The sequence below is a fragment of the Chiloscyllium plagiosum genome, chromosome 19 (assembly GCF_004010195.1).
Source record: "Chiloscyllium plagiosum isolate BGI_BamShark_2017 chromosome 19, ASM401019v2, whole genome shotgun sequence".
Lineage (NCBI taxonomy): Eukaryota > Metazoa > Chordata > Chondrichthyes > Orectolobiformes > Hemiscylliidae > Chiloscyllium > Chiloscyllium plagiosum.
In genome coordinates this window covers 39582367-39604458 of record NC_057728.1, presented here as the reverse complement: position 1 = coordinate 39604458, position 22092 = coordinate 39582367, and the positions used below count along the sequence as shown (strand labels likewise).

Sequence of the window (22092 nt, the reverse complement as noted above, 5' to 3'; positions counted from 1 at the left end):
AATAAAATTAAGCTGCAGAAACAGCAAGTAATTAGGAAACCAAATTGAATTTTGTCCTTTGTTTACAAGGAGGATGGAGCATAAAACTAGGGAAGACTTGGTAAAACTGTACAAACAATAATGAAACTATAGGTGGAGTGCTGCATACAGTTTTGGTCAAATTAAGGAGGATATATTTCCATTGGAAGTCATAGAGTCATAGAGATGTACAGCATGGAAACAGACCCTTCGGTCCAACCTGTCCATGCCAACCAGATATCCCAACCCAATCTAGTCCCACCTGCCAGCACCCGGCCCATATCTCTCCAAGCCCTTCTTATTCATATACCCATCCAACCGCCTCTTAAATGTTACAATTGTACTAGCCTCCACCACTTCCTCTGACAGCTCATTCCATACACGTACCACCCTCTGTGTGAAAAAGTTGCCCCATGGTCTCTTTTATATCTTTCCCCTCCCACGCTAAACCTATGCCCAACTCCTGTACTCAATACTCTGACCAATAAAGGAAAGCATACCAAATGCCTTCTTCACTATCCTATCTACCTGCGACTCCACTTTCAAGGAGCTATGAACCTGCACTCCAAGGTCTCTTTGTTCAGAGGACCCAGCACTGATCCTTGTGGCACTCCACTGGTCACAGGCCTCCAGTCTGAAAAACAACCCTCCACCACCACCCTCTGTCTTCTACCTTTGAGCCAGTTCTGTTTCCAAATGGCTAGTTCTGAGTGGTTCAGAGAAATTTCACAAGGCTGATTCTTTGGATGAAGGGCTTGGTTTATGAGGAAAAGTTGAGGCTATATTCATTGGAAGTGCTCTTAATAAGTATATAGAATTCCAAGAGGTTTCAGAAGGTGGCTGCTGACAGAATGTTTCCTTTTGTGTGGGCATCCGGAACTAGGAGGCGTAATTTAAAAAATAGGTCTCCCATTTGAGATCGAAATTAGGAAACATTTCTTCTCTCAGAGGATCATTAGTCTTTGAAAGTCTTTTCCTCTGGAAGCAATGGAGGCTTGGTCATTGAAAAATGTCAAGTTGGACAAATATCTGATTGACATGGGAGTTGAGGGCCACTGAGGACAAACCAAAAGTGGATTTAAAGCCACAGTCAGATCAGCCAAGATGTTTTTGCACTGGGGAACTGGCTTAATGGACTGAATAACTTACTCTTGCTTCCATTTCCTAATATTTTCTGAAAAGTATCTCGCCCATAATTTTAATCAGGTTATGATAGAAGTACAATCTCTGCACTATGATTTATATCCCAATGAAATGCTACAGAATCCCATTTCATGCAATAATATCTTTCATATGCAGCATTTTCATGCAGAAGAAAACTTCAAGCTATTTAACTTTAACAAAAGATTGTAGAATGGGAGGTTTTCATATCATGTTGACATATTCATACCTCAACAATCACAGGATAGGCAGATGCACCAAAGCTAAGGTCAAAGGCCAGTAGCTGAAAACATGAACAACATCTGAAAGAGTTAAGTTAACATCAGTACATTTAATCAGTGTTGCATCAAGTATACAAAACCAGATATGCACAGAGTTTAAACAATATAGAAAGGTCATAATTTTATGTCTTGGATGATGTAAACATGAGTGTATCTAGCAAGTTTAGAAAAGATTTGTAGCTCAGGTTGAGGTTCTGGATGTAGGTTTGCTCGCTGACCTGGAAGGTTCGTTTGCAGATGTTTCATCACCACACTCGGTAACATCATCAGTGAGCCTCTGGTGAAGCATTGGTGTTAGTATCCCACTTTCTATTTATGTATTTAGATTTCCTTGTGTTGGTGATGTCATTCCTGTGTTGATGTCATTTCCTGTTCTTTTTCTCAGAGGGTGGTAACTGGGGTCTAAATCAATGTGTTTGTTGATCGAGTCCTGGTTGGAATGCCATGCATCTAGGAATTCTTGTATGTGTCTCTGTTTGGCCTGTCCTAGGATGGTTGCGTTGTCCCAGTCATAGTGGTGTTCTTCCTCATTTGTATGTGAGAATATTAGTGAGAATGGGTCATGTCTTTTTGTGGCTAGTTGATGTTCGTGTATCCTGGTGGCTAGTTTTCTGCCTGGTTGTCCAAATGTAGTGTTGCTACAGTTCTTGCAAGGTATTTTGTAAATGACATTAGTTTTGCTTGTTGTCTGTATAGGATCTTTCAAGTTCATTAGCTGCTGTTTTAGTGTGTTGGTGAGTTTGTGGGCTACCATGATGCCAAGAGATCTGAGTAGTCTGGCAGTCATTTTTGAGATGTCTTTGATGTAGGGGCGAGTGGCTAGGGTTTCTGGACGCATTTTGTCTGCTTGTTTTGGTGTATTGCTGAGAAATCGGCGGACTGTGTTCACTGGGTACCTATTCTAGAAAGTGGGCCACTAACACCAGTGCTTCACTGGAGGCTCACTGATGATGTTACCCAGTATGATGATGAAACATCTGCAAACAAAACTTCCAGCTCAGCGAGCAAACTCACATCCAGGAGTGCATCTTTTCATAGAGATTAATAAATGTAATTCTACCACAAGCATATCAACATATGAATTAGGCGCAGAACTAGACAAGATGGACACCAAGCTACTCTGCCATTCAAGGAGGTCATGACTCATTCTGTTAGTGTTACAAATCCCACAGTCCCTTCTAGCCCCATAACCTTTGATACCTTTGCCTAGCAAGCATGTATCCACCTCCACCTTAAAAATATTCATCAATGACACCACCTCCAATACCTTCTGAGGCAGTGATTGAAGATTTCCCTCTTCTCTGTCCTAAAAGGATGACCCTTCATTTTAAAACAGTGTCAGCATGTCCACTTTGTCAACAGCATTTAGGATTTTATAAACTTCAAATCACCTCCTACCGTTCTAAACTCTTTTGAAAACTATCCCAACTTGACTAATGTTTCCTCAAGAGTTCTACTTTTTCAATCACCTCTGAACTGCCTGAGATGGATTTACATCCTTGGGTAAATAAGGAGGCCAAAACTGTACACAGTATTCAAAATGTGGTCTCACCAATGCCCTGTACAAAATTACGCATGCTATGCTTCTGCTATGTCCAATTCCTCTTGCAATAAAGGATAGTACTCCATTAGCCCTCCTGATTATGTGCTGTACCGGCAACCTAACCGTTTGTATTTGCACCTTGGAATTCTGCAATTGTTCTCCATTTAAATAATACTGTTTTTTCATTCTTTGTCAGAATGAACAACTTCACATTTTCCAACTTTATACTCCATCTGTCAAATTTTTCCCCATTCAAACTTTATCCATCTGCAACTTTTTTTGTACTCTCTGTAACTTACTTTCATGCGTTTCTTTACGTCATCTGCATGTTTCGCCAACGTGCCTTCAATCCCCTCATTAAGTCATTGATACAAGTTGTAAAAAGCTGAGGGTCCAGCACAGACACTTACGGGACCCTGTTTGTCATGTGTCGCAAAACTTAACAATTTTATCAACCTCAAGAAAACTTGCCATGTCCTCAATTCCAGCCTTGCATTCACTGTTAAGTTTTATTATGTAGCAATGTTGCAGTACATGCAGTAGGTAACAGTAATCTGGGAAGCTTGAGGGCAGCAGCTATCACACATGATACTGCTATTGTATGGTCTATAAATATCTTAGTAGCTGGTTTAGCCTTGTGATTATATCCACTTGAAGTTTGTGTGACTACACTGAGGAAGACATTAAATTGGCTTGACAATGGTACATTGGTCTCTGAGGAGCCATCTTTTCTGTCTCCTTTCATCTTCAACTGCGCTGAGCACACATTAATGTCACAAAATGGAAGTGTCATTTCCATGCTGAAAACTTTGAAATAGCTCGTGGTTAAATGTAACATTAATAATAATATTTATAAGTTGGATTTCTTGTTCCTAAGCCTTATTATGTGCTTCGTTTAATTATATCAGGAAATTAGAAAAGCATATAGCAAAGATAATGAAGTTGGTGAACGATAGCCTTCTAGAGTCTGGATAAGCCAAACTGGCAAATGAACACATGGAATGGAATACAGTCTGTTAGTACAATGTTGAGGAACCCTTTAAGGACGAGTCTATTCTAGATAATGCATTTTGTAGTGATACACGTTTGTAAGTTCGTAAAGTATCAAGAAATAGAATAGAATCATACATTGTGGAAGCAGCCCACACTGACCCTCCAAAGAGCATCACACCCAGGCCCACCTGATCCCTGAAACCCTGCATTTCCCATGGCTAATCCACCTAACCTGCACAACTCAGGACACAAAAAGCAGGTTAGCATGGCCAATCCACCTAACCTACACCTCTTTGGACTGTGGCAGGAAACCTGGGAACTTGGAGAAAACCCACACAGACACAAGGAGAATGTGCAAATTCCACACAGACAGTCGCCCAAGGCTGGAATTGATCCTGGGTCCCTGGCACTGTGGGGCAGCAGTGCTAACTGCTGAGTCACCGTGCAGTTCTGCAATTTTAGCAGTGTGTGGCTTGTAGAATTTGCTATAATCTTTACAGGAATAGTAATGGTGAATGACGTCAATTTTGCAGTCATTACTACCATAAAAATAAATGTGAGTATGATACAGTCAAGTCCAAAATTAAGATCTTGGAGTCTAAACAAAGCAAAATATGAAGGAATTTAAGGCAAGTTAAGGTTAGTTTGGGGAAATGGCTCAAAATATGACATAGTTCAGTAATGGCAAACACTTGAAGATTAATAGAGAACCACAACATTTCCATTAAAGAATAGCAAGTCTGAAGATATTAAAATTACTAAAATATTATTTAACAAGTATTAAAAATTAGGAAGAAATGGCCAACAAACTGAAAAAGGAATATAAGTTGAGAATGGTTTTAAGAGAACAAAAAATCAGAATATCTTTTATAAGTTAAAAAGGAAGACAATAACAAGGTGAGTATGGGTCCTTTTAGACACAGACGGAAGAAATTATACTGGGAAATAAAGGAATGGTGAAGACTCCAAAACAAAAATTGTTTTCATGTAAGCAAACACATAAGCATATCAGAAATTGTGAATGTAGGTTTGCTCAATGACCTGCAAGTTTCGATTTCAGACATTTCGTCACCATACTAGGTAACACCATCAATGAGCCTCCGGGTGCTGGTGGCATGGCCCACTTTCTATTTATGTGTTTAGGTTTCCTGTGCTGGTGATGTCATTTCATGTGGTGATGTCATTTCCTGTTCTTTTTCTCAGAGGATATCAACAAACACATTGATTTGGATCCTATTTACCACCCCCTGAGATAAAGAACAGGGAATGACATCAGCACAGGAAATGACATCACCAACCCAATGAAACTTAAACACATAAATAGAAAGCGGGCCATTCCACCACCTCTTCATCTGGAGGCTCACTGATGATGTTACTGAGTATGGTGACAAAACGTCTGAAAACGAACCTTCTAGCTCAGCGAGCAAACCTACATCCACAACCTCAGCCTGAGCTACAAATCTTCTCAAAACTCGCTAATATCAGAAATTATGAGAAATGAATGTTCTGTTACGCAAAATTTAAAACAACCAAATAAAAAACATTGAAAAACTAACAGGAATAAAAATGAATATATTCCCTAGATCTGAAATTTATACCCTAGAATTTTAAAAGAACTGATTGCAAAACCAGTGGATGTATTCATTTTGCTGTTCTAGAATTTCCTAGATTCTAAAATGATCAGTGAATTTGAGGATAGCAAATGTAACTCTCTTCACCAAAAAAGAGGAGGTGGAGAAAGCAGATAACCATTGTTAACCTAATATCATTAGATAGAATGTATTCTTAATGATGTGCTAACAAGGTGATTGGAAAATCATATAATTAGGCAGAGTCCAACTTTTAATAAAGGAAAATAATCTCTGATGTATTTAAAAAATTTTTCTATTATTCACAATATATTAAAACATAAACACCAGCGGACCTGCAATGTTAATTCTGCTTTCTCTCCACAGATGTGCCAGAGCTGCTGAGTTTTTCCAGCAATTTCTGTTTTTGTTTCTGATTTCTAGCACCTGCAATTCTTTAGTTCTTAATTAAAACATAAACTTTTTTTGCACTCCTTTCAACATATGCTGAACCAAGGAATTGATGGCCTCTTAAGTATGGAGTCAAAATAAATTAATGATTTGGAGATGCCTTTGTTGGACTGGGGTGTACAAAGCTAAAAATCACACAACATCAGGTTATAGTCCAACAGGTTTAATTGGAAGCACTAGCTTTCAGAGTGCTGCTCCTTCATCAGCTGGTTGTGGAGCCTGATTGAAGGAGCAGCGCTTCGAAAGCTAGTGCTTCCAATTAAACCTGTTGGACTATAACCTGATGTTGTGTGAAAAATAAATTAACACACTCTCTCTGTGTCTCAATGTCAGTATTGAATTTCTTCTAACTATCCTGATATCTCTTTTTACTAGCGCAAACATTACTTTAGTGGAAGTTCAATATTGAAAAATGCAGCAGGGCATTGTATAATTTTTGCAGTGCACGGGAATCACTGAGCAATTAATCTATTCTTCGGATAGTTTACTGCAAGTTGTTGAGGTTACTTCTGATGCTCCCATCTTCCCGGTCATCTTCTTCCAGATGACTGCTGTTAGTCCTCCAAATGCAAGTCTTTCTGTGTGGTCAACTTGCATAATACACAGTTTATCATTACAATATAGGATGCTTGAAGATGTTTGTGAAACCTCAATCTTACTTCAACAGTCTGGTGAGATCGGTCATGCTGATGGTCCCATGCACATGATCCTTGCTGTTTTCTCCAGGCACTATGGAGATGCAGAGAGGATGTCATAAGCCACATATGTATCCTTCAGCCTGAAGCAGACTACATCCATAATCCCGGGAGGTCGGGGGGGTGGGGATACTTAAGGATCACAGGATAAATGCATTGTCACTACTGATTATTTTGGACAAGCTTGTATGATTTTGTTTCTGATGATCAGAGATGACCTGTAAATGTTCTGACCTGAACATTTATAGCACATCTTTTCTGTGAATGAAAGGTAGTGCCTTGAGGGCACCACGAAATCACTTACCAAGCTCTGTAGAGAAGGAAAGTAGTTTTCTTTTGAGCTCATTGAGAAAGGTGAGGTACTGTGGACTGCTGAATGTAAATGTGTGTGAAAACTGAGAGATGGAACTGTTATGATCCCAGCTGATCTTACTGCTGGATGAAGCAGATCCCACTATGAAACCTGATTTCAAATATTAAAACAATAAGATCCAATAAGGTGGTCGTCCACTAAAACACAAGCATGAATGCTGCAGATTTGGTCTTGATATCAAAACAGATGTTTATTATGAAAAAGAAATGAAGATAAAATAAAATATATTAATCCATTTACATATAAACACTATTTGAATGATTTCAAAGCACATGGGATTTTATTGTACCATATTTTCCCAACATGATCCTTTTAAATACCAATGAGAGTTTCATTCTCTGCCACATCTTCACTTTATTGTTTTTTAACCAATTCTCAGTCTAGAATATGATTAATGAATCAATAAAAGGCTCACAATTGAGCTTAAATTGTCTTAGCTTCAAATAACTTCTTCAGATTTATAAGCAACACTTCTGGTCTGGAATTTTCAAGCTGTACTGAGGTACACTATTTGCTAACTGGATTGAACTAACTCCTTTCTAAAGGAGACAATACCTGACTTCAACCAGGTTTTCTGCAAACTGATACCATAAGCCTTCTAATTTGTGCAGTTCTCACTCACACTGTACCTCCCTGTGACACCCACCATTGGTCAAGAGAAAATAAATGAATGCCTGATTTTGCTAAGCAAAAGCAAGCTAATACATTTCAGTATTTACTCTCTTCGACTGTAGAACACTTAACATGCAAATACATTCCCATTATTACTTCAGCAAGTAATGTCTCTCCTATACTGGTTTAAAAATCATGGCTCTAGAGAGACGGACAAGTTAATTACTAAATCCTTCATTCACAACAGCCAAAATCCACATGCTACTAGTGCAAAATTCAAACTCTAAACTGAATGACATATACAAATAAAACTTAAACCTTACATCACAACTTCCCATAAAAAGCAATGGAAAGATTTCTTTAAGAGGCATTTTCATTACTCAAAATTTACATTAACACTATTTCTATGCCACATTAATAATCGTAACATCGACATTAAACATATGATGAGTTACACAATAATCACAAGCTCATGCCACCACAGCACTATGACCTTCATGTGTGCTCTTGATAAAATGCCATGATAATATTTTCTTGACCTGGCACATACATGATTTTCAAGTTCGAGAGTTAAGCTCCACTGAAATAAATGTATATACTTCTCCTGAAATGTCACTAAAAAAGTCAAAAGATTGTGGCCCATGTAAACAGGAGTCTTTTTGTTGGTGATGGATATTTCAAAGTGATGTAGAGCAACACAAGACTGAAGGTCTCCCTTCTCAAACATTGAATATATTTATTGACAGGCAGTTATTGAAAAATAACTGACGAGTAGCTGAATCCCCAACTCATCATCTTGCAGTAAAACACCTCACATTGGTGGCACTGACATCACCAGCCAGTTTAAATGGCTTTTCATACTTTGATGCAGCTAAAACTTATGCAGTTGTCAGCTCGGCATTCAAGTTGTCAAAAGTATTCTGAAATTCTTGCATAAAAACAGAAAACAAATCAGGATTCGGCCATTCAGCCCCTCAAGCCTGCTCCACAATTCAACAAGATAATGGCTGATCTTTCATGTCAACTCAGCATAGCTGTCAACTTCATGATATTTTCAAAAATCTATATACCTCCTTTTTAAATACTTTCAATGATCTAGCTTTCAAAACTCTCTGGGATACAGAATTACAGATATTCACTATGGAAAAATAAATTATTTTGTATCCCAGTTTTAAATGAGTGCCCCATTATTCTGTAACTCTGTACGCTAGTTTGAGAATCCCCCATTCTTGTAAACATCTTCTAAAATCTGCCCATCAACCCCCTTAGAGCATTTAATGCTTCAATAAGACTACCCCTCATTCTAATGAAAACATTGCCTAATCTGTTTGGCTGTTCATGCTAAGTCAACCCCTTCATTACAGAATCGGCATTGTGAATCTCTTTCAATCACACATTCAGTCTCCACCACTGGAATATCCTTTGTTTTCTAAAACATAGGGACCAAAGCTGTACAGAGTTTTCCAGGTGTAGTCTCACCAACATCCTGTACAGTTGTAACAAAATGTCTCTACCTTTGAACATCAATTCCCAAGCAATAAAGGCCAAAATTCATTTTTGTTATTGTGTTGACTTTGCAACATCAATAAAGAGACTTAATGACTTATTTGGTTTTAATTCCATCATGACAGGTGATTTGCAGCTTCTTGGTTCATTAATGCCATTGTCCAGCATGAATTTAATCTCTTCAGTGAATTTCTCTGGATTGAATCTGTAAGCGTTTTGCTTTTTCGGTAACACACCCATCCATCACATTAATAGCATGAACGGTTGAAAATGTTTTTTATTCCTCCTGGCCTATTAACACACATTGATTGTTGATTCTCTAAAAACATTTGTAGGTCACTTTCGTAGGTTTCTAGAAGATATGACACTATGCTATCTAATAAGTACCCTCCATATTAACCAATCTGATTGCTGGAGGGTCAACTTTTGAATGCTTGATTTTTGATTCATTCTCCAATTGTTCTGATATTTTTATTTTGCTTCCTATTCCTTTCACAATAAATCAATACACTTTTCACCTGATGTACATCTTTGTCATATTATCTAACATGAGAACATGACAGACTCGCTAAATCTTTCTCCTGCCTGGAGTAATCACTACTCGAGTTTCTTTTTGATTTGATAAGATCCGCACTGTTACTGGCTCCCCAGAGAGAAAATTTAACTGCTCTAGTATTCATTGTTCGTTGAATACCTTTCAAATGATTTTTGGCAAACTCGCATGTGTTGGCCAGTGTCTTTTCAAAACTCAAAAAAGAAGACTGGAAGCATAGCCTCTGAACATTAATTAATCATTTTTTCTTTAATCACTTTAAATGGTCCTTTCACCTCATGCCCACATATATATTCAAAAGGACAAAACATTGTGGACATTTTAGGATCATCACTAATGGAGACAATAACAAAGGAATTATCTTATTCCAATCATTAGGGCATTCTTGATAATAAGCTCTAAACATAGTCTTGTATGTCTGCTGCCACCTTTCCAGTGCAACTTGAGATTGGGATGATAAGCTAACTAGGCCAATTAGTCATAAATTGTATAAATATTTACAATATGAGAGTTGAACCTTGATCTGATTATATTTCTTTGAGTAACCTATATCTTAATAAAATGAATTGACTGTTCCACTATAAGTTTTGTAGTACTTTTTCCTTATGACACTGCTTCAAGAAATCTTGTTGAAACATCCACAATCATTAAAACATTTTGATACCCATTCCTGATTTAACAGAGGAGAGATACATAATCTACCAAGACACTGCAAAATGGTACTTCTGGAGAAACTGTTATTACACTGAATCTGAACCAGGTCTTGTGAAATAAAACAAAAAGCTTTCCAAGCTGTGGGACTCCCTCAAACTTCTTCTAAACCAAAAAGCAAGTTTATGCCTTTCAATGTTTACTTTTCAATCATATAACTCATCATACAAACACATTTCCATCAACAATGATCCATGGCTAATTGCCCTTCTGAATGTTGTTTCAATGGCCCTGAGACCAGTTCTATCAGGTTTTTCTGGTAGACTGACAGGGAAGGATCACTCTAAAAATAATGCCATTCCTAATTTAAATTTCCTGCTGGCTTCAGACAAACAGACACATGTTGGGAATGCAGTGAACGTACTTTCCTTAAGTTCACTGCCTGCCCTAAGGTTTGTAGGCAGATAAAGCTGAATTATAAATCTGTTTAGATGGAGCATGAGAGAAATTGCTCATTTAGTGCACAGTTAACATAAATGTTGAAAGTAAAACTTGGCTGTGGGCATTGATATGAACAATGCTTACTTAGCAGTTGCACTTCAAACTACTGAAGCCTCTTTTTGTTCGCCTGAGCTATTGTACTCTGACTAATGTCTTGGATGGCAATGTGGATTTTATCAACCATCTCTTTTACTTTTGGAAATCTATCAATCCAATTAATGGAAGCTACGATTGACATAGTGCTTTTACTTTCAGTGGTCAAGATGATTTTGCTGAGATTTCCTCACCAATCTGATGCATCTCCAGTGACAAAATTTCTAGTGCATCTAATATTGTCTGCATTTGTCCAAAAGAATCAAAGACATAACACTTGAGAGCTTTTGCCACTTTGACAGCCACTTATTATTGATTACAGGTCTTCTTTGAAAATGTGTCACAACTGTCTCTGTTTAACATGAACACAAAGTAGACTACAGTGGTTACCATCTGTCACTGTTAAAAATACTTTTAAATCCTTTTCATCTTCCCTCATTAAATCTAGTATTAGGAAATTGTTGCATAAAATCCCCATCTTAATGAATTAAAAGTGCTGTCACATGTAAGGTTTTGATTCCCAACACATGTACTTGGCCGGTCTTTAATATTCATTGCAAACTGCTGTGATTAGGGTACTATACACACAAGATACTAAGACAGTAATTTATAAGTCACCTTACCTGAAAATTTGCAATTGTAGCCTGATAAAGACACAGAAAATTAATTTCCATTGACAAGATTTACAGTAATTTTGAGTGCTAAATTCAATAGGTAGGAAATACCAGTATTCAGTAACTCTCAAAATTATAGGAGCTGACATTATATGAACCATAAACATTAGTTACAGTACATAGCAATTTGCAACCTTATGTGAGATATTTAAATTCTTATTTAGCATATGATTATAGATCATTTCTAAACTTTAGTAATCACAGAAGTTCTTATGATAATCTTGGATTCTAGTTGATTCTATGGATTATTAGATCGCTCACCTTTCTGATGTTCCTTGACTTCTGGTGGAAGATTCAATGTTTAGTTCAGCAATTAATAGAAGTTGTGTAATTAACATTTTCATGTTCTCATAGGCCTGTACTGAAGCACTTGTTCCAGAATATTTTTCAAAATATGCCCGAAGCTGTGAAAGATTTTACATTAGATTATACACTTCATGTTTTATATATGTACTTCATGATGTATTAATGTTTAGCATTTCTTTTTAAAGTAACTGAACCATGTTTCGTAACTAAATAAATGTGTATAAAGTACATCTCTTGGTGTTTTACCAGAGAAAGTATCTCATGATTAGCATGGAATATAAGGGATTGTTTAAACTTTACTCACTCAGCAGCTATGAGGAAGATGCCCTAGAACTTGTGATTCAAACATCTTCTATTTGCTTCACCAATGGCAGCTGTCTAAGGTCTAAGGCCCTACACTCCAGAATTCCCTCCTCAAACCTCTGCATTTTTCTTTCCTCCTTTTTAAGATGCTCTTAAAACAGACATCTTTGACCACACTTTTGGTCAGTGTCTTTAACCAAGCTACGTATTGAGGTATAATATTTGCCTGTTAATTCCTGTGAAGTGTGTTGGGAATACATATTTGCAGTCAATGGCTGAATATCCATTAAATGATTGGGAGACACCATCAAGTACGATGTACCAAATTCTTAAATTTCATGTAATAGCCTTAAAATCTGAAATCACAGAACATATGACTATACCAGAACCTTCGCTATTACCCCAATGTTCCTCTCCATCTAACATATAAGAAATGTATTTGTCAGTCAAATTTTATATTATTGCAGTCATGTGAAAGCACCCACAGCCATCTAGAATTTGATGCTAGCCCAGATTATTGTCCAAAGTTTGATGGCACCATGATGGTAAACATCATACAGCATGTGATAAGTACTAACATCATTCCACAAATGATTTGCTACCCTCTGCTAAGAGTACTGCTGCTCATTTCTTCCTGCATACAGATTAGAGTCAGAAGGCAACTGGCAATATATTGAAGTCATCACATTGCACTATAACAGGTATTGCATGCAGTGGAGCTGCAACAGTGGTTTCCATTGTTAGCTATTCTGACATCAGTTAGAATATGGTAACTTCACATTATATTTTCAAGACAGACATAGATTCTTGAAAACAAGGGGGAGAACATTTATCAGGTAGATGGAAATATGGATTAAGCAGATCAGCCACAATCTTATTCAATGGCAGAGAAAGTTCAAGGAGTCGAATGATCTATTTCTTTAAATTTATATATTCACATATCATGCTTGCTCTTCCATTCTCATTAAAAAGTTTGACTTGAGCCTTCCCGCAGTTCCATATTCTGGCCACCTGGTGATGCTGAGAAGCAGTATCGTCATCTTAGCTTAGTCACTACTGTGATTGCTTGCCACTGTTTCAAATAAATAGTTTAAGTTTTGACTTCATAGTTATCGATATAAAATTGCATAATATTTGTTATTTTCCTCTAATTGCTAACATTTCATCCCAAAATTAATTTCTGTTAATGAAAATGAAATTGTTTCCCTTTTAATATAACACAAAAGAAATTAATCCTGGGTTTAGGAGAGTCATATTGTCTGAACACTAACTCTGTTTCTCTCCACAGATGCTACGAGACCTGCTGAATTTCTCCAGCATTTTCTGTTTTCCATTAAGCTAGATTCTGTCCAGCATGAAGCCAAAAGAACCAATGTTATTGATTAGTCTGGACAATTCCATGAGATACTATTACATAAACATAGCAGAGCACTATTTTTACTGATCTTCACAAGGGCTGATCTTTAAATAAGAGTGCTTTCCATTTTCTATTTTAATTTACAAATTAACTGCCCTATTTAATTTAATTTTATAATCTAGACTATTACCTCAAATCAGTGCAGAGGAAGTGTAGCACTGATGAAGATGCCACTTTTTCTTTTGATGTTTCTCAGCTACCCTCGTAGATGTATACAAAAGATCTCTAATATCCACCTGTAAACAATGAATGTCTAACCCAATATTTATTCCATCTCTAGCACCATCAAAACAAATTATTTGTCATTATCACATTACTGATTGTGGGATAATGCTGAGGGAAATTTGCCTTCTTTGCTTTTCTATATTACAGCACTGATAACATTACAAAAATATTTAATTTGCTGCAAAGTACTGTAGGATATCTTGGGGTCAAGAAAGCTACTACATAAATAGAAGCTATTCCTAACCTAGTTAAGTAATTTTTTAGCATGCAAAATGAGGATAATTGAAATATATGGGAAGAAGACAGTTTTCTTATTGAGTCTAGCTTATTGTATTTATTGTGGTTCTCATAAACACTTTCTCTATGAACAGGACTATTAAATTACACACATAAAACATATAATTTTTAAATTAGTAATTACTTATATTGTATAATAATTGACTCAGTCAAATAAACGTCAATTAAGAAGATACTCGGAACTCAAGCCTGAACAGTGTAGATTGGAACATTTACTAGCAAATTATCCACTCTCTGTCCTTCAATGTTAATTTAGTTGTTTGTTCAATGAGTTTCTATCCGATAACTTGCTATTTTAGCATATTTGATATGATAGCACAAGTAAATGTTACTCAAGTGCAAACTGACACAACTACAGAGTACAGCTCATACAGAGACCATTGCAACACCCAGTAATAAACTTGTGTTGACTAAAAGACAAACTACTATAAAAAGAAACAGCAATAACAAATGCATTATTCTACTTTATATTCAAGCAAACATTGGAGAATTCAGTCCTTATTTGGAGCATATTATGCTTTGGGTTTAACCTGGCTGAAGTATTCACAATTCTATTTGCAGTCAAACTATAAATATTTATACCTCGGATACAAAGAACTTCTTATTGGGTTCACTTTGGACGAGTCCTGTTGAATGAATGAATGCTCGTAGGGGAGACAGTGATGTCACTAAAACATACACTCTAAGAATTGCAGAAAGACCATCTATAGGAACGGTCTTTGACTTTCCTGAAAGTGCTGTGTATCTAGGAAGGAACAAAACACTAAAATGAATCTAGGATAAAACATTTTACAAATTTAAACTGGAAATGGGCAACAAATTAATTGGTGATAAAGCATAGCCAAACATGTTTTTTCTCAGCCAAGAGAGACTTTACGGAAACAAAATTGCAGACTGGATGCCTACTGTAAATGATTTCTTTCTGACAATATTATTTTAATATTTTTTACACATAGGATAAGAGTTGCAGCTTGGGACACTTTGGCATGGAGTGTCATATAATGCACAATAGAATTCACAATAAAGCTTCTTTAATGTTGCTGCAAAAATGTATCACAGCCAGCGTTACATCTTTTCATTTTCACTTGAGTTAGTTAAAGATACGGGGTTGTGTTTTCCGAGAATTTTAAGGGATGCTATCATGCATCAATAACAATTCATATGAAAAAGATGCAGTGCACAAGGACCGGTGTGTAGTTAGCACCATACATTTGACTGAGAATAATGATAGAACATGTCCAGGGAAGGATAAGCCTTCACATTAGCTTAACATCAGTAGTAGACAAAAAAAGTTGACCAGAGGGGAAAATTGGGAAAAAAATAAGTCAATGGATCAAAAATATAATAGTGAATGGTTAGAATTAATTTCAAAAAGTAAAGTCTTGCATGACCTCTCACCTTGAGGTAAGCGATATATGGCCTATGTTTCATAACTATTATTGGTCCCAAATACCCTCCATGTGCATTTGCACACTCTATACTCTGTATAGAGCCAATGAATCTTGTATAATAGTGAGTGTTAAAAAGCTTTCAAAAATTAACTCATAACGAGTTCTGAGAAGATTTTTAGCTCAGATTGAGGTTCTGGATCTAACCAGAACTCTATCAACACACACATTGACTTGGATCCCATTTACCACTCCCTGAGAAAAAGAACAGGAAATTAAATCACCACAGGAAATGATGTCATCACAGGAAATGATGTCATCACCAACCCAAGGAAAGCTAAACACATAAATAAAAAGTGGATCATACCACCAGTGCTTCATCTGGAGGCTCACTGATGATGTTACCTAATATGGTAACGAAACATCTGAAACCGAACCTTCCAGCTCAGCGAGCAAACCTACAACCATTAACTCATAAACTCCCACTTTCTTAAAAAAATCTTTCCCAACAGGTGAATATAAGTCTGTATTATTGACACTTGTAAGGTATCAATAGATGAAACTGCAAGCACTTGAAACCTCCTTATCGTGTGTAAGTAAGCACTGTGCAAATGGCAGAACGTATCAGATACTCACAATCAACAATAAAACAAGTCTGTCCTTGGCCTCAGCTATTTTAATACCATAATGGATGATTGGCTTTCAGCCAAGAATGTATAATGAAGCAGCCTCATGGAGGATATTTGTTTACTTTAAAAAGCTGGTGACAATTTATCCAATGAAGGTATGCCTCCTGATCAGTTGCTGGTTTATATCAATTCTGATGAAACGTCATTGATATAAAACATTAACTCTGTTTCACTTTTAATAGATGCTGTTTGATTTGCTGAGTGTCTACAATATTTTCTTTTCTACTTCAAAGCTACTGCTTGCAGAAGACTGATGCTAATGGCTACCTGATGCCTCATTCCACAAATGGGGAACTTTAAAGAATATTGTATTAACACCATATAAGACAACGGAACAAAGATTACTGCTCAAAAATGGCACTTTATTAAATTATGCATTTCACTCACTGTTTCACATCAATTTCGTTGTCCATATCTTGAAGCTTTAGAGAAGGGATATTTCCATCTGGAGACATCGAGATTCCAGCCCTTATCCTGTTGCTGATTGTTTTTGGCTCTACATAATAGTCTAAGCACATAGATGGAAGAACCAAAGGTTGGAGGACTGAAGGACAAAGTACAAAAGTACGTTACATGGTATTTCTTTGGAAGCCATTTTATCAGGTATATTTTCAATACTGCAGTTATCTTGAATTAAACATACTATCATTTATAATTCGGCTAATCATTTAATGCCCAACAGCAATTTACACACCTTTTGCTCACAGGTATGTAATATTCAATGCAGAAAGTTCATCAGTATGACAAATTTCCAATACAAGTGAAACATAACAAGTCAATAAATGAGACAGAATCACAGATTAACAGAACTATTACAGGGCAGAAGGAGGACATTTGGCCCATCACGTCTGCACCAGCTCTATTATCTATCTCCTGGTGTTTCCCCATATCTCTCTACACCATTGCTATGTTAACACCATTACTACATTGGAGTAGGTTCTCTTTGTAATACAAAACATGAAACTTTGAAGGGATATATTCATTACCTGCTGACCAGTAATATTACTTTGCTTTGTAATACATCATGCATTGGAATCTAGAAGCTTTTTTAAAGATTAGCCTAAATCACAACAAAGATCTCCACAAAAAGAATGAGCAGATTTTTGAACTGTTTACAATCCACATTAATGACTTGCAGGAAAAAAGTGAATGTTCTGTATCCAAACTTGAGGATGACACAAAAATAGATGGAAAGCAGATTACAAGAGGAATACAAACAGTTAACAGAGAGTTATTGATAGATTAAATAGATGGGAAAAAGTTGGCAAATGGAGTATAATGTGGAAAAATGTGAAATGAACCATTTCACATTTTTCCACATTATACTCCATTTGCCAACTTTTTGGAAGGGACAATAAAAGGTAAGAATGATGTTTAAATGAAGAAAAACTGAAGAATGCTGCAACATAAAAGGATTTGTAAAGGAAACACGGAAAGCTAGCACACAGATGCAACAGGTAATCTGGAAGGCTAATGGAATGTTGACCCTTATTTCAAAGGGTTGGAGTATAAGAGTTGGGACGTTTTATTGCAACTGTACAAGGTGCTGGTGAGATCACATCTAGAGTACTGTGAGCATTTTGGTCCTCTTATTTAAAGAGAGATATCATTTCATCAAAGGCAGTTCAGAGAAGGTTCACCAGGACGATCCCTGGTAGGGAGGATTATCTTATGAGTAAAGCGCAAACAGCTTGGATCTCTACTCACTGGAGTTTAGAAGAATGAGAGGCGATCTCTGAGAAACATATAGGAGACAGAAAGGGGGCTTGACAGGCTAAATGCTGAGAGGGTCTAGGTCCAGAGGCCTTAGACTAAAGGGATATCAATTTAAGACTAAGATGAGAAAAAATTTCTTCTCTTTGAGAGTCTTTGGAACAGCTCTGGGAACATAGTCTTTGTGTATATTTAAGGCTGAGGTAGATAGATTCTTGATCTGTATGGGAACCAAGGGTTAAAGGGAAAACACAGCAATGTGGACATATGGAATGTCAAATCAGTCATGGTCCTAATGAATGACAGAACAAGCTTGAGGGGCTAAATGACCTACTCCGTTCCTATTCCTTATCAAGTTAACGACATTACAAAATATTATGCATTGTATGTATAACAAATCAAAGGATGTGCAACCATTTAGCAGTGTAACTATGCCAGTCAAATTAAGATATAAAGAATAACAATAAAAATTCCTAACTCCATCTATTTTTGACATAGTGGATCTACTTTTAGAAACTGGATTACAGCAGTTCAAGAAGGCAGCTCAACACCATCTTTTAAAGGATAACTAGGGATGGGCAATAAATGCTGAGCCAACGAGTGAATGAATCATTTTTTAAAGCTATTGCCATTAAAAGGAAAAGAGGCTCTGTGAAGATTCACTCTGATGCTGTCTGAGAAGTTTACAGGTCGACAGCTGTTGTGAAGGATCTAATCCAAAGTTGGGCCCGAAAAGTACAATGGTTAGTTCTCATCTGATCTGGAATGGAAATGAAGCATCTGACCCATATGTTAGATTTGGGTCTTTATTTTATTATCTATTAAGTCATAATGAGTTTACACACTTAGTTAAATCATGGTATATTTTAGTTCATAATGTCAGAATGTTGGCCTAGGATGGATGAATATTGAAGAATGAATCAGAGTCTGCGGTAACCAGAGGTTTCTACACATCCTATAATTGTGTCAATTATTATGTTTAAAACAACTTCAATCAGAAACATCAAAAATGAAAAACATCAAGAAGTGCTCCAGACAGGCCCTGAAGCATGAGAAAGCAGAATTAATGTTTTGGGTCCAGTGACCATTCTTCAAAAGAACTGAGGGGTCACTGGACCCAAAACATTAACTCAGTTTTCTCTGCACAGATGCTGCCAGACATGCTGAGTTTCTCCTGCAGTTTATGTATTTGTTTCAGATATCCAGCATCCACAGTTTTGTTTTTATTTCTGAAGTATGAGATTTGGGGCACAGCTGGACATGGCAAAGCCACATTTCCACATACAAACCATAGTAAAATACATCTAAAGATAACATTTGAAACACTTGAAGACCCAGAAGTAGAGGGTATTGTATGCCATTCAAATGTCTCCTTTCTATTTTAATCATTACTGTGTTTTTCTTTCTAAGTTTCAAATTAAATCATAAACTCGTATAAACACAGCAAATGACCTTCTAACAGACTGCCAAATGATATCCATGTATTTTTAAACTTCAAGGATGAATTATAGCTCTAGGCAGATGCCAGCAAATATTATCATTATCCTTAACCTGATGAAGAATTCATAATAAGCTTCATCACATACTGCTGCCATTTCGGCTATAGCAGAAAAAGCCTAATAGATACATTTATCACACAGATATTCCATAAGTAAAAGCTATATAGCTCAGGAATGATAAAGTTCCAAGTGAGTTATGAAGAGTTCTCTTATGACTAGGATGAAATGATATTTCCACAGTAGCACACTGAGTATTTATATTATGCGTAGCACACTGAATGCTCTATTTATAGCACAAGTTAAACAATACAAGCTTTTGCTCTTTGTAGCTGGTCATTGGGTTTCAAGATCATGAACATGATCTAACAAGACATTTATGATAAAACATATATGATCAATGAAGTTCAATGTGAGCAAATGTGAGGTCTTGCATTTTGGGAAAAAGAATACAAGCATGGACTACTTTCTAAACGGTGAGAAAATTCATTAAGCCAAAGTACATAGGAATCTGGAAGTGCTAGTCGAGGATTCTATAAAGGTAAACATGCAGGTTGAAGCCGTGATTAAGAAAGCGAATGCAATGTTGTCATTTATCTCAAGAGGATTGGAATATAAAAGCAGCGATGTGCTACTGAGACTTTATAAAGCTCTGGTTAGGCCCCATTTGGAGTACTGTGTCCAGTTTTGGGCCCCACATCTGAGGAGGGACATACTGGCACTGGAGCGTGTCCAGCGGAGATTCACACGGATGATCCCTGGAATGGTAGGTCTAACATACGAGGAATGGATGAGGATCCTGGGATTGTACTCATTGGAGTTTAGAAGGTTAAGGGGAGATCTAATAGAAACTTACAAGATAATACATGGCTTGGAAAGGGTGGACGCTAAGAAATTGTTTCCGTTAGGCGAGAAGACTAGGACTCGTGAACACAGCCTTAGAATTAGAGGGGATCAATTCAGAACAGAAATGCGGAGACATTTCTTCAGCCAGAGAGTGGTGGGCCTGTGGAATTCATTGCCATGGAGTGCAGTGGAGGCCAGGACGCTAAATGTCTTCAAGGCAGAGATTGATAAATTCTTGATGTCACAAGGAATTAAGGGCTACGGGGAGAATGCGGGTAAGTGGAGTTGAAATGCCCATTAGCCATGATTAAATGGCGGAGTGGACTCGATGGGCCTAATGGCCTTACTTCCACTACTATGTCTTATGGTCTTAAAGCCTCAAGTATCAGGAGGGTTTTTCTTAACTGGGCATAGAGCTACTGAAATGGCTTAACTCAATTATTGAGTCATGCACATACAAATAACTTGGATATATTTTGAACATCAGTTCTGCATTTTGTTTCCAAACTTTAATCTCATAGATCATAGCTTAAAACAGAGCTAGTGTGTGTGCATGTCCCAAAAGCGGCAGCTCATGACGTCTACAGCCTTCTCAGATTAATTTGATGCACATGCAGCAAATTTTAACTGCATATGTGCAGTGCTCATGTCCCAATCCCTCACAGTTAAAAACACTGTAGCATGTCTGGTGGAAGATGGCCACATTTCACTGAGGGAGACACAATGGTTGGCTGAGAGGCAACTGCAAGGGCACTGGTAAAGAGGCAATGATGGGGGCATGAATACTGGCCTCTTAACTGAGGACAGCTGATTCCTGCTCCATTAAGTCTCTGGCATTCTCTGTCAGCAGTGCCTCAGTGATGTTACTAGTCTGATGGAGGACAGTTTGCTGGAGTTGCTGTAAAAGTCTGCATGTTCCTTTTGAGCTTTGAATTCTGCAGTCATGATAACAGCTGACTTGAGTTAGCAAGGCAGCAGGCATAGTCACATGATCTCCATCTGAGCTTCCAATGCAACAATCAGATGTTGGGTGGCTTTGCTATGGTAGAAGTTGAGACAGTGACCACCTGAAACTGGATCAGAGCTGGTTCTTTAAGGACGGACATGTGGTTAGCAACCATCTATGGTGGAAAGGATGGGTTCCAAGCTCTGGGTGATGCCCTGTGTCTCATTGGAGCCCATGTGCTCCTTGTTGTGACTGGAGGTTACTTGCCCTATGCCTGTCAATGCCAGCACCTTGGACATGTATTTATCAACATTTGCTTGTATATTGCACTGTGTTCTCATATTTCCAAAAATAAATTTTGTTTTAAAACATTGTTCTTTCTGGAGATCTATCCAATTTTTTAATGGAATTTATTGATCTTCACTAGTTTGAACATATACAAGACAAAATATATTTTGGGAAGAAATTTGAATAACTTCAGAAAACAGACAGATTCATAAGGTCATATTTCGTTCAGAAGTTGTGTTAAACCATTAATTCACATCAGTCTTCATTACCTGGACATAGCCAACTATCAGTATTTATTTGAACTTTAGATATGAAATGCTAAAACAGCTGAAGAGTCTACACAGAATAAGGAACATTAACATGGACCAGTCTTCTGATTAGATGGCATCTGTTATTTGGGCTGAGGTTACAAGTCACAGGTGCCTTGTGTTTCAGGTTGTTCGCTACTACTAATTCTTCTTTCTATTCTGAGCCTAAGCTCTATC

At 37.1% G+C, this 22092-nt stretch overlaps 1 protein-coding gene across 1 annotated transcript in view; it reads right to left on the bottom strand.

The window, feature by feature from the left end:
- The window catches only part of cped1 (cadherin-like and PC-esterase domain containing 1), a 207645-nt gene that overhangs the window by 132449 nt on the left and 53104 nt on the right, over positions 1-22092 (bottom strand). Inside the window, exons 5-8 of the mRNA XM_043709611.1 lie at positions 16706-16862; positions 14824-14986; positions 11955-12097; positions 1409-1481 (exon numbers count right to left, since the gene is read on the bottom strand). Of these exons, the coding sequence (XP_043565546.1) occupies positions 1409-1481; positions 11955-12097; positions 14824-14986; positions 16706-16862 (536 nt within the window). The remainder of the gene's footprint in view (positions 1-1408; positions 1482-11954; positions 12098-14823; positions 14987-16705; positions 16863-22092) is intronic.